Source organism: Mobula hypostoma, chromosome 19, assembly GCF_963921235.1.
Source record: "Mobula hypostoma chromosome 19, sMobHyp1.1, whole genome shotgun sequence".
Taxonomy (NCBI): domain Eukaryota; kingdom Metazoa; phylum Chordata; class Chondrichthyes; order Myliobatiformes; family Myliobatidae; genus Mobula; species Mobula hypostoma.
In genome coordinates this window covers 24,533,462-24,546,785 of record NC_086115.1, presented here as the reverse complement: position 1 = coordinate 24,546,785, position 13,324 = coordinate 24,533,462, and the positions used below count along the sequence as shown (strand labels likewise).

Sequence of the window (13,324 nt, the reverse complement as noted above, 5' to 3'; positions counted from 1 at the left end):
GGAACACTTCTTTTTCATTTTTAAATCTTTTTTATTAATTATTATTGAAAATCAACAAAGAAAAATACATCAAAATAGTCAAGACAACATATCCATATGTAGAATAAGAGTTAAACTATCAACCAAACTGAACAGTATATCAATAATAATTAAAAAAAAACAAAGTGTTAAAGCTTTTTTTATGGGAAAAAAAGAAAGAAAGAAAAAAGAACCCCTACTAACTAAAACAAAAAACCCCTAATAACAAAAAAAGGGGGGGAGAAAAACCCATTTGGAGCACAAACCCAGAGCTATACGCCTTACAAGCTTCCATAAAAAAAGACATCAATCCGCCAACCAAATCCATTTACCCAAGCATCAGAAAAGGACCATCTTTATTAACTCAAATCAAATGATAGTAACGGACAAAAGAACCCCACCTTTTCTCGAAGTCAAATCTAGGATCAAAAGTTCGACTTCTAATTTTTTCCAAACTAAGACATAACATCACCTGAGAGAACCATTGTATCAAAGTGGGAGCAGAGGCATCTTTCCATTTTAATAAAATAGCCCTTCTAGCCAGTAATGTGACAAATGCAATTACGTATTGGTCTGATAAGGAAATACCATGAAAATATTGAGGAATTATACCACACAAAACTGTCAATTTATTAGATTGTAAATTGATTTTTAAAGCTTTAAAAATTGTAGAAAAAATAGATTTCCAAAATTGTTTCAATACAGAACACGACCAAAACATATGTGTCAATGTAGCTATCTCAGTTTTGCAAATATCACACTGACTATTTACATTAGGAAATATTTTAGACAATCTCTCCTTTGTCAGATAATAACAATGTATAATTTTAAATTGAATTAGAGAATGACTGGCTGGCACAAATCAAAGAAGAGTTAACCAGCTTCAAAATTCGCAGCCAATCCTCTGTTATCAAGGTCATGTTAAGCTCTCTTTCCCAATCTTGCTTAATCTTAAGTAAAGGATAGTTATCCTGTTGTAATAGTAAAATATAAATTTTTCCAATGGAACCTTCCACTAAAGGGTTCATTTTTAAAATAATGTCTAACAGGTCAGAGTCTTGTATATATGGAAAATTACGTAAATATTCTTGTAAGAAATGTCTGACCTGAAGATATTGCAAGAGGTGTGAACATAAGAGAGAGTACTTAGTTACTAGCAATCGGCCTTGAAACAAATCCATAAAGGAAAAAATTCCTTTATTCCTCCAAAGAGAAAAGATGGGATCACTAAGTGAAGGTTTAAATAAATAGTTTTGATAAATTAAACTAAAAAGGTTAAATTTTTTAAGATTAAAAAAACTTACAAAACTGGTACCAGATTTGTAATGATTGATTAATCATAGGATTTATATTTAGAATAGAAATTTTGGCTAATTGTACAGGTAAAGTTGAGAGGGAACACTTAGTGGAGATTTCTGCGCAGCCTGGAGAGATTGTGGAAGTAGATACAACAGAAACATTCACAAGGCATTAGACAGGCACATGAACAGGCAGAGATTTAGACTATGTGCATGCAGACTTAATTTGGCATCCTGGTTGGTACAGGTATCGTGGGCCGAAGAGCCTGTTCTCATGCTATATTGGTACATGTTCAAAGGATCACTATAACAGGATGAAGCTATCAACCATTTACAGCAACTTATGAACAATTCTTATTCAATCAAGAGATGAGGACTTTATGGACTGAGCTGGGATTTAATTGACTATTCCTAATTATCCTTGAAGCTGCTGCCTTTAACTGTTTGTTCTTGATGTGTGGGTATATCCACTGTAGTGTTAGGGAGAGAGTGCCAGAATTTTGAACCAGTGTGACATATTTCCAAGTGTGTGGTGTGGAGGGCAACTTCCAGGTGGAGGTGGTGGTGTTCATGCTTTTGCTGTCCATGTACTTCTAACTGGTAGAGGTGGTAGGTGCTGCCAGAGTTGCAGCAAAGCTTCCTGTAGACCATACAAATTGCTGCTACTGTGCATAATGTGCGGTACTTTAAAATTTATTTTAAATTAATTTAGAATCATGTTGGGTTCTAAAATTCCTCACTGGGATTGGGGGTGGGGGTATAGGGGTGATATGGATGGGCTTTGAAGATCCGGACAGAAACAAGTGAAATATGGAGGATAAGCAGATAAGTAGATAACCAGAGTTGTGGTTTAAGGGTATAAAACTTTTCAGATTATCAGGTGACTCCTTTAAGTTTTGATGCTTCATCTTGGATGTTAGACATCAAGCAAAAAGTGCTTCCATTACTGTAGTCATTAGTATTCATGCATATAGTCCAAGCAAGTAACAGATCCAAACTAGCATCTTCCTACCTAGCCTAGTGTAGCTTTGGTCATTTGCCCTGTCTCATCCTTCCAAACAAGTGGGGTTATTGCTTGATCAATAGCACAAAATAATGTGCAGATGCTGGGATCAAAGCAACACTCACAACACGCTGGAGGAACTCAGCAGGTCGGGCAGCATCCGTGGAAACGATGAGTCAATGTTTCGGGCTGGAACCCTTCGTCAGGACTGTAGAGGACTGCTTCTGTCCCACCGAACTTGTATCTGCTTACCTGGACTCCATTTTGTCACCCATAGTTCAGTCCCTCCACATCTACATCCGGGATACATCCCATGCCCTCCACCTCTTCAATAACTTGCAGTTCCTTGGTCCCGACCGCTTCATTTTCACTATGGATGTCCAATCCTTACACACCTCCACTCCCCATGAAGAAGGCCTCAAAGCCCTCTGCTACTTTCCGGATAACATACCTCACCAGTTCCCCACCACCACTACCCTCCTCCGGTTGGCGGAACTGATTCTCACACTTAATAACTTCTCTTTTGGCTCTTCCCACTTTCTTCAGACTAAGGGTGTAGCTATGGGAACTCGCATGGGCCCCAGCTATGCCTGCCTCTTCGTTGGTTATGTGGAACAGTCTGTGCTCCAAACCTGCTGCTCCCCAACTTTTCCTTCGGTACATTGATGACTACATTGGTGCTGCTTCCTGCACCCATGCTGAGCTCGTCAATTTCATCGACTTTACTTCTAACTTCCACCCAGCCCTCAAATTCACTTGGTCTATCTTGGACACTTCTCTCCTCTCTCTCGGTCTCCATCTCTGGAGACAGACTATCCACTGACATCTTCTACAAGCCCACTGACTCTCATAACTACCTCAACTATACCTCATCCCACCCCGCCACATGCAAAAATGCCATTCCCTATTCCCAGTTCCTCCATCTCTGCCACATCTGCTCCCAGGATGAGGCTTTCCATTCCAGGACATCTCAAATGTCCTCTTTCTTTAAGGATCGTGGTTTCCCTTCTACCGTCATCAATGATGCCCTCACCCGCATCTCCTCCATTTCCCGCACTTCGCCCCTCACCCCATCCTCCCGCCAGCACAATAGGGACAGAGTCCCCCTTGTCCTCACCTACCACCCCACCAGCCTCCAGATCCAGCACATTATCCTCCGCAACTTCCGCCACCTTAAACAGGACCCCACCACTAAGCACATCTTTCCCTCTCCACCCCTCTCCACTTTCCACAGGGATTGGTCCCTCCGCGACTCCCTTATCCACACGTCCCTCCCCACGGATTTCCCACCCGGCACTTATCCCTGTAAGCCTAAGTGCTACACCTGTCGCTACACCTCCTCTCTTGCCACCATTCAGGGCCCCAAACAGTCCTTCCAGGTGAGGCAACACTTCACTTGTGAGTCTGTTGGGGTCATCTATTGCATCCAGTGCTCCCGGTGTGGCCTCCTCTACATCGGTGAAACCCGATGCAGATTGGGGGACCGCTTCGTCGAGCACCTCTGCTCCATCCGCCACAACAGACAGGATCTCCCGGTAGCCACCCACTTCAACTCTTAATTCCCATTCCCATTCCCATTCAGATATGTCCATACATGGCCTCCTCTATTGCCATTATGAGGCTAAAGTCAGGTTGGAGGAGCAATACCTCATATACCGTCTAGGTAGTCTCCAGCCCCTTGGTATGAACATAGCGTTCTCCAATTTCTGGTAATTCCCTCCCCCTCCCTTCCTCTATTCCTATTTCACTCTGCCCCCTCCTCCAGTTGCCTATCACCTCCCTCATGGTTCTGCCTCCTCCTACTACCCATTGTGTTTTCCCCTGTTCCTTTTTCACCTTTCCTGTCTATCACCTCCCTGCCTCCCTTCCCCCATGCCTTTATCTTTCCCCTTACTGGTTTTTCACCTGGAACCTACCAGCCTTCTCCTTCCCACCCTCCCCTCACCTTCTTTATAGGGCCTCTGCCCCTTCCCTCTTCAGTCCTGATGAAGGGTTCCAGCCTGAAACATCAACTCATCGTTTCCACTGATGCTGCCCGACCTGCTGAGTTCCTCCAGCGTATTGCATGATCAATGTTTTTTCAATATTTTTCAAAATTGCAATGCAAGTTGAAATAGCTCTCCTAAAAGTGGCAATAATTAAACATGAATGCCGACTGTCCATTGTTATATAAGCTTCAGATTTATTACATGTACATCAAAACATACAGTGAAATACGTTAACAACCAGCATACCCAAAGATGTGCTGGGGGGCAGCCCACAAGTATCACCACACAGTCTGGCACATACATGCCAACATACAGTAGCATGGCCACAGTGTTTCACAGAACAACAGAGGCAGCAAAAAAAAACCAAGATAACCCACAACAAAATACACCACTCCCGCTCCCCTGCTCACACTCACACTCCAAACAGACTTCCAACCCCAGTACAGACTGCCTCCAGTCCTTGTCCCTGGATTCTCTGACTCCCAGATTTTGGGCCTCCAACTTTCAACTTCACCCCATGATGTCGATCATATTAAGATGAATTGAAGCTGGAAAGTGGACTATTGGATTTGGATTACCTATGTGAACTTTTTAATGTTAACATTTTAAATTGTAACTTGTTCTGAAGCTTCCATAATCCAAGTTTTGTCCAACATTTTAGAGACAAGGCGTGTAATTTCGGTATTTATTTTAATGAATCCAGTTAACGTTTAACCTCATCATTTAGATAAAGATGTAGAGCTGTGTATGTCTGTATGAGGCTACACAACTTCCTTTGTGTTGATATTTAAATATGCAAACATGGTTTGTTTCCTGGATAACATGGAAGTAGTGCACCTGGATGCTATAGTTCTACCTCTCGTTTAGTTGTTTACTTGGTGACTACATTTCTGTGATATCCACTGTTCAGTGAGTGGGACAGTTCTTGTGGAATGGAATAGGTTGTGCATTAAGTGATTTTACTGTTGTCTATAAAGCCCTGATCTTTTGTAATATTTGTCCTGTCCGTTTATGAAGGGTATTAGGAGGGGTATAGATAGGGTAAATGCAAGCAGGCATTTTCTACTGATGTTGTGTGGGCATACAACCGGGGGTCATGAAGTAAGGGTGAAAGGTAAAATGTTTAAGGGAAATGTGAGGAGAAACTTCTTCACTCGAGGATGGTGAGAGTGTAAGGAGCTGCCAGTGCAAATGGTGTATGCAAGCTCGATTTCAACTTTTAAGAGAAGTTTGGATAGGTATATGGATGGTAAGGGTATGGACAGCTATGGTCTTGATGCAGGTCAATTGGAATAGGCAATTTAAATGGTTTGGTATGGACTAGATGGCCCGAAGGCCCTGCTTCTATGCTGTTCTAAACGTGGTCTATTTGTTACTTGTTTACACCACATCGTGCATCATCCACTAACAATGCTTTTTTTTCTCCTTTCTATGCAGAACATCTTGAAGAAGCCATGAAGCTAACACGTTCAGAACAGGTATGCATTGAGTGAGAAATGTGATTAATTCACAAGTACTTTATATAACATCACTTTGAATCAGGAAAGTAAATGCTTCTTGCTTGGCATTCTCTACCCTCTCCTGATCCAGTATGAAAGAACCGTAGAAATTTACAGCACAGGAAAGTACATTTGACCTTTAATGTACATACCAGCCAAAAAAGGAGCTATTTGAGGCATTTCTATTTTGCTTTTCTAGGTTCATTGTCTTGCAGGTTAAGGCTCCTCAAGTGTGTATCCTGAAAACCTCTTCAGCACTATTCCAATCAGACCATCTCTCGTCTTCCTCCTGTCTCCCTTTACTAATAAAAGAAAGTTTAAATTATCTAGTTATTGACACTGCCAAGGGAAATAGATCCTTCCTATTCACCTTATCTATGTGTTTTATAATATTGTATGCAACAATTAAATCTGAGTCTGTTCCTATAACTAAAATGTTATATTTCCTTTGCATCTGTTCTAATACTATGCCAAACCTTCCTCTGGTCTGGTGACTAAAACTGTATGTGACTGTGCCATAACTGACATTTTGTTCAGTTACCTCAGCCAACAAACTCAAGTTTCACTGTATACTTTCACAACCACTTTATTAAATTGTTCTCCTTTCAGAAATCTATGAACGTTGACTGCTAAATCTCCCTTGTCCTCCTTGAAGTCTTCTAACTTGCTTTTACATGTTTTATTAACTTTCTCTGTCTGCACTTCCCCAGTACGAACCTCATGCCATGTCAAGATAGATTCCCTTCATCAAATGATTATTTCTTTAAATATTCCTGCAGTGTACAACTTTCCTCCCTGCTCTCCATCACATGACACGTTTAGGTAAAAGATCACAAGACCATTAGACTCAGAAGCAGAAGTAGGCCACTCAGCCTATTGAGTCTGCTCTGCCATTTCATCATGGTTGATCCATTTCCCTCTCAACCCTTCTGCCTTCTCCCCATAACCTTTCACGCCCTGACTAATCAGGGACTATCACCTTCCACCTTAAATGCACGCAATGACCTGGCCTCCACAGCCACGTGTGGCAATGCATTCCACAGATTCACCACCCTCTATTTTGAGGGTGTGCCCTCTGGTCCTAGACTCCCCCACTCCCCCCCCCCGCCTCCCAACCCAAGGAAGCATCCTCTTTACATCTACTCTATCTAGACCTTTCAACATTCGATAAGTTTCAATGAAATAGCCCCCAAAAGCAGCTTCTTCAACTGGCAGAGCTCTTTGAATCTCAACTGCCCTGTGCTCACAGATTTTACTTTGGACAGCTTCCCCCAGAACTCATCAACTGGCAAACTTTTGTAGTTTGGCACCAGTCCTTCAAGGTTAGTTGAGACATAATCCAGGACTTCCAAGTGGAGTTGTTCTCTTGCATCTGCCTTGATCATATTTGGAAATCTCTCTGCCAAAGTCAAAATCTGCTCTGGATTCACCTCATCTTGGCTCTCTGTATTGACCACTGACAGATTTTTCAAGATTTGGTCTCTCATTGGGAACTTCTCCAATATACTGTATTATCATGGAGTAGTTTTTTGATTCTATTACAACTTTAAGCAAGTCTACAAGGAGTTTGGCCTCGTCACGTAGGACATCAGTAGAGTAGTTCCTTAGCAGCTAGCCAGCTAGTTTAAATAATGTTAGCTATGCTAATAAATGAATGACACTTGTTAAACTCACCTCAACATGTCTTTTACAGTCATTTAGCCCACCATGGGCAATAGAAAAGTCACTGTTGCAAACAGTGCAGTGAGCAACACTGTTACTATTTTTGACCCCTATTAGGCAGGGGTACACTTTAGTCTGGGGTGAAGTACGTTTAATATTTTCTTTTTTTGGAACTCTCTGCCATGGTGCTGCAGGACACTAAACTGAACTGATGGACAATGAAAGAGAGAGAGAGGCCAACTGTAAAGCCCGCCCACAGAAAAAACTGATAGGTCTACTTAGCACAAAGAGAGACCAATCAGAATCTCTCTGTCTGTCTTGCTGTGTGTGAGTCTCTGTCTGTCTCGCTGTGTGTGTGTGTGTGTGTGTCTGTCTGTCTGTCTGTCTCTCTCTGTCTGTCTCTCTCTGTCTGACACACACCACACAATTTGTGGGCGTCAGGGAGCCGCTATCAATATGCGGGAGACTCCTGGAACTTCTGCGAGAAGTGGGACGTCTGCAATCCTGGAGGTCCTGCTTTTCAGCTTTCTACTTAGCTCTCTAAATTTTCTCTTTAGGACCTCCTCTCTTTTCCTTCTGATGTCATTGGTAGCAATATATACCAAGACATCTGGCTGCTCACTCCCACCCCCCCCACCCCCATAATGTCATGAACATGATCGGAAACATCCCTGGCTGTGGCACCTGGGAAGCAACATATCATCTGAGTGTGTCTATCGCATCTACAAAGACTCCAATTTACTTTTCTAGCTATGGAATCACCTATCACCACTGCATTCCTTCTCTGCCCCCTTCCCCTCTGAGTCACAATGCTAGAGATCCAGTCACTACAGCTCTTCCCTGGTAGGTTGATCCAACCTGCTCTCTTCCCCTCACCCCAACAGTATCCAAAACGGTATGCTGGTTATTGAGGGGAGCGGCCACATGGGTACTCTGTACCGTCTGTCTATTTCCCTTCCCTCTCCTAACAGTCACCCATTCACCTGTCTCCTGCAATTAGGGGTGACTTTCTCCCTGTATTTCCTATCTATCATCTCCCCTGGTTCTCTTATGAGCTGAAGGTCATCTAGTTGCAGCTCCAGATCTTTAACACGTTCTCTGAGAAGCTGCAGCTTGGTGCATCTGGTGCAGGTATGGTTATCCAGGGCGCTAGAGGTCTCCCAGGATTCCCACATCCCACACACACAACAAAACACTGCCCTTGGAGCCATTCTTATTGCCCTAACTATACATTAACAGATGAAGATTGAGCAAGAAAAAGCTTACCAGATACTTATCTGTATATAACCCTTGTCTGTTATTGACCAAGCCTGTTGAGCAAAGCCAAAAGTCTCCCCACTCTCACACTGTCCCACTCCAACAATGACTGCTCCACTTGGCCCTGTCTTATTTTTGTTTGATCTAGCTAATGAATCCCAAAATTCAATTTGGCCAGTACTCAAGCTCCAAAAAACAAACGACCGTGAAGTGCTGATTTTTAAAGATCCCTCCTCAACCTGGGTGCAGACTCCTTTATTTTTTACTGTCCACTGTTCAACACATCTGTAAAGTGCTTATGTAGACACATTTTAATCGAAATGTTTTGCAGAGGTGGGTGTCTTGTACCCCTGCTAAGAAAATACTTCGAACTCTCTGGATACTCTTTATCCTTTTTCCAGTGTCTTCCCGTATGGTAATTGCTTTAGTTGTTTCCCAGGACTTTGTAATTACACCATACCACACCTCCCCATCTGATAATTCCTACTAATTTTCCTCCTGTATAAACCCAGGAATATGGCAGCCAGTGGTGTAGTGGCATCAGTACTGGACCTCCTGTGTTCTTCCTGTAACCTTTGATACCCTTACTAATCAAGAACCTATCAACCTCCACTTTACCCTGTCTAATGACTTGGCCTCTTCAGTTGCAACGAATTCCTCAGATTCAGAATTATCACCGGCATGCCACGTGAAATTTGTTAACTTAGCAGCAGCAGTTCAATGCAATACATAATCTAGCAGAGAGGAATAAAAAATGATAATAAATAAAATAAAACATAATAAATTAACAAGTAAATCAATTACATATATTGAATAGATTTTTTAAAACATGCAAAAACAGAAATACTGTATATTTGTTTTAAAAAGTGAGGTAGTGTCCAAAGCTTCAATGGCCATTTAGGAATCGGATGACGGAGGGGAAGAAGCTGTTCCTGAATCGCTGAGTGTGTGCCTTCAGGCTTCTGTACCCTCTGTTTGATGGTAACAGTGAGAAAGGGGGCATGCCCTGGGTGCTGGAGGTCTTTAATAATAGATGCTGCCTTTCTCAGACACTTCAAAGATGTCCTGGGTACTTTGCAGGCTAATGCCCAAGATGGAGCTGACTAGATTTACAACCTTCTGCAGCTTCTTTCAGTCCTGTGCAGTAGCCCCTCCATACCAGAGAGTGATGCAGCCTGTCAGAATCCTCTCCACGGTACAACTATAGAAGTTTTTGAGTGTATTTGTCGACGTGCCAAATCTCTTCAAACTCCTAATAAAGTATAGATGCTGTCTTGCCTTCTTTATAACTCCCACCCTCTGAGTAAAGAGATTCTTCTTCAGCTTTGTTCTGAAGTGACATTCTTAGTTCTGAGGCTGTGCTTTCTGGTCCTAGACTTCCCCACTATAGGAAAAATCCACTCCCCTCTATCTAGGACTTCTAATATTTGTAAAGGTTTCAGTGAGATCCCCCCTCCCCACCTTATTCTTCTAAATTCCTGTGAGTACAGTCCCAGATTCATCAAAATCTCCTCATTAATGCCAGCACAATCTTTCCTAGATAAAGGGCCCCAAACTGCCTAATCTGTCTGCCTTTCTGCATACTCCAAGTAATTATAAAACATTAGCATTATATTCTTGCTTTTATATTCTAGTCCCTTCTAAACGAATGCTAATATTGCTTTTGACTTCAACCTGCAAGTTAGCTTTTTGGGAGTTGTGCATGAGGACTCCCAAGTCTCTCTGCACCTCTGATTTTTGAATTTGATCTCCGTTTAGAATATAGTCTTTGCCTTTATTCCTTCTACCAAAGTGCATGATCATACACTTCCCTGCACCGTATTCCATCTGACATTTCTTTGCCCATTTTCCTTATCTGTTGTCTTCTGAAGACCACCTGTTTCCTCAACACTAATGGCCCCTCCACCTATCTTAATATTGTCCACAAACTTGGCAACAAAGCCATCAATTCTGTCATCCAAATCATTGAAATATAATGTGAAAAGAATTGTTCTCAACATCAGCCCCTATATAATCCTACTAGTCACTGGCAGCCAACCAGAAAAGGGCACCTTTATTCCCACTTTTTCCCTCTTACCAATCAGACGATTTCTACATGTTTCTTTCCTGTAATACCCTGGGCTCTTATCTTATTTAGCAGCCTCATGTGCAGCACCTTGTCAAAGACCTTCTGAAAATTTAAATTAAAAATTTGTTGGCTCTCTTCTGTCTATCCTGCCTGATATTTCCTCAAAGGATTCCAACAGATTTGTCGGGCAAGATTTCTGCTTAAAGAAACCTTGCTGACTTCTGCCACCAAGTACCCTGAAACATTGTCAATAGTTGATTCCAACACATTACAAACCCCTGAATTCAGGCAAACTGGCCTATAATTTCCTGTTTTCTGCCTCCCTCCCTTCTTAAAGAGTGTAGTGACATTTGCAATTTTCCGGTCCTCTAAAACCACTCCACAATCTAGTGATTCTTGAAATATCACTACTAATGCCCTCACAATCTTTTCAGCTGCCTCCTTCAGAACCCTAGGGGTGTATTTCATCTGATCCAAGTGACTTATCTGTCTTCAGACCTTTCAGCTTCTCAAGCATCATCTTAGTAATAGCAACCACACTCAGTTCTGCCCTCTGACACTCTCAAATTTTTGGCATACTGCTTGTGTCTTCCACAGTGAAAAATGATGCAAAAATATTTACTGAGTTTGTCTGCCATTTTTTTGTTCACCGCTACTGCCACGTCAACTTCATTTTCCAACAGACCAATATCCAATCTCACCTCTCTTTTTCTCTCTATATATCTATGGAAAAAAAAGCTTGGTTTCCTCTTTTTATATTATCAGCTAGCTAATCTTCATATTTCATATTTTTTCTCCGTATTGCTTTTTTCTCCATGCTTTTAATGGTTTGCAATTCTTCCTTTCTGAACCCCTGACCAATTGTGAAACAAGTCAGTGTTTAACAATGCAACTAGTCTTCTGCCTCAGAAAGCCATGATACAAAGATGCCTTGTTAACACCTCTGTGGTTATTGTTGCTGAGTTTTAATAATAAACCTTTGACAATAAACCTTCCCTTTGGCTACAGAGGACATTGTCTTCACAAGAAAAATGCAATAAACATGGTGTTTCTTCCAAATACAATGTGTAGAAATCTAAACCCAGATTAATAATTAACCTTGTTGAGTACTTCAGAAATCATGTGGATTAACTATTCCGTTCTCCTGCCCTCTTCACTGAGCCGTTAACCGTACAGGCTAAAACTAATAAATTTTTAAGACATTTTAGATATCTCTTGATTGTTACAGGAAGCTATATTCCAGTCACAGTAAACCACCACTCCTTACTCTGGTGCTGAAATTCCCATTCATCTCTTTGTTACATCTAATGCTTAACTATTCCAATATATTCATCCTACTCTCTATGGTCTTGGAATTATCCGGAGCTCTCCTGGCTATCTGCTAATGTGTAAATTGTGTACACACAACACTCAATCCTGATCGCTCATGTAGTCTGGAGTTTGCATGATCTCTCAGGTTTCCTGCCACACTCTCGACATGGGGGTTGATAGTTAATTGGGTGCTGCAACTTGTCCCAGCCCTTCAGCACAGACTAGATGAGCCAAAGGGCCTGTGTGTGTGTGTGTAGGTGACTGGTAGAATAGGGGAATTGATGGGATTGTGAGGAGAATAAAATATGCAATATAGGAGAATGTAGGATTAGTGCAGATGGGTGATTGATGGTTGGCTAATCAGTGCGTTGAACAGTCTGTATCTCTCGACTCTATAACACTGCTCTGCTTGTTGAGCTATACAGATCAGCAATAGAACTCAGGTTCAGCCAGCTTCTGGTTTGGTAACAGGTTGTTTAAATTCTCATCTGTATTTTTAAATTCTTCCATGATTTTTCCATTTACAATCTCGTATTCTTCTACATGGCTTTAACCAAGATTCAAGTTGATTTATCACATGTATATCGAAATATACAGTGAAATATATCATTTATGTTAACAACCAACGCACCTGAGCGTGTGCTGGGAGCAGCTCGCCAGTGTGACCACACACTCTGGTGCCTACATAGCATACCAACAGTGCTTAGTAAAACAACCTTCCGAGGTCTGCACTAATCATAGCATGTTAAATGTCCTTGAGCTTACTAGCCCCAAATTCCAGATTCTCCAATTTCAGGTACCTTGCTCTTCCTTTGGCTCATCTCCCCCCCCTACCCCCATTGTTCCCACCTCCCTTAATTCATTCTGTGTTCCACCTTCCTTCCCAATTAGATTCCATCATCTGCAGCCTCCCAGTCTCTTGGTATTGCCACTGTTCCCTTCTCCTTCTGCTTATCACCCCATCCACAACAGGATCCACCTATCACCTGCTAGCTCTTGCCCGAACCTTTCCACTCTCCTTTTTATGTTGACTATCTCCAGATTAAGGGTCTTGACCTGAAACATCAACTGTCCACAGGTGCTGCCTGACCCACTGAGTTCCTCCAGCAGTTTTTGTCCTTGCAGGCTCCAGCCTCTGCCGTCTCCTGGGTCTCTGGAATTCCCTCATTAACCTCTTCCCTCATTGTAGGATTTTGCATAAAGCTTCCTTTTTAACCTTG

General features: G+C 42.0%; 1 protein-coding gene across 1 annotated transcript in view; it reads left to right on the top strand.

The window, feature by feature from the left end:
- The window catches only part of nrbf2b (nuclear receptor binding factor 2b), a 29,214-nt gene that overhangs the window by 11,864 nt on the left and 4,026 nt on the right, over positions 1-13,324 (top strand). Inside the window, exon 3 of the mRNA XM_063071156.1 lies at positions 5,745-5,785. Coding sequence (XP_062927226.1) covers positions 5,745-5,785 — 41 coding nt within the window. The remainder of the gene's footprint in view (positions 1-5,744; positions 5,786-13,324) is intronic.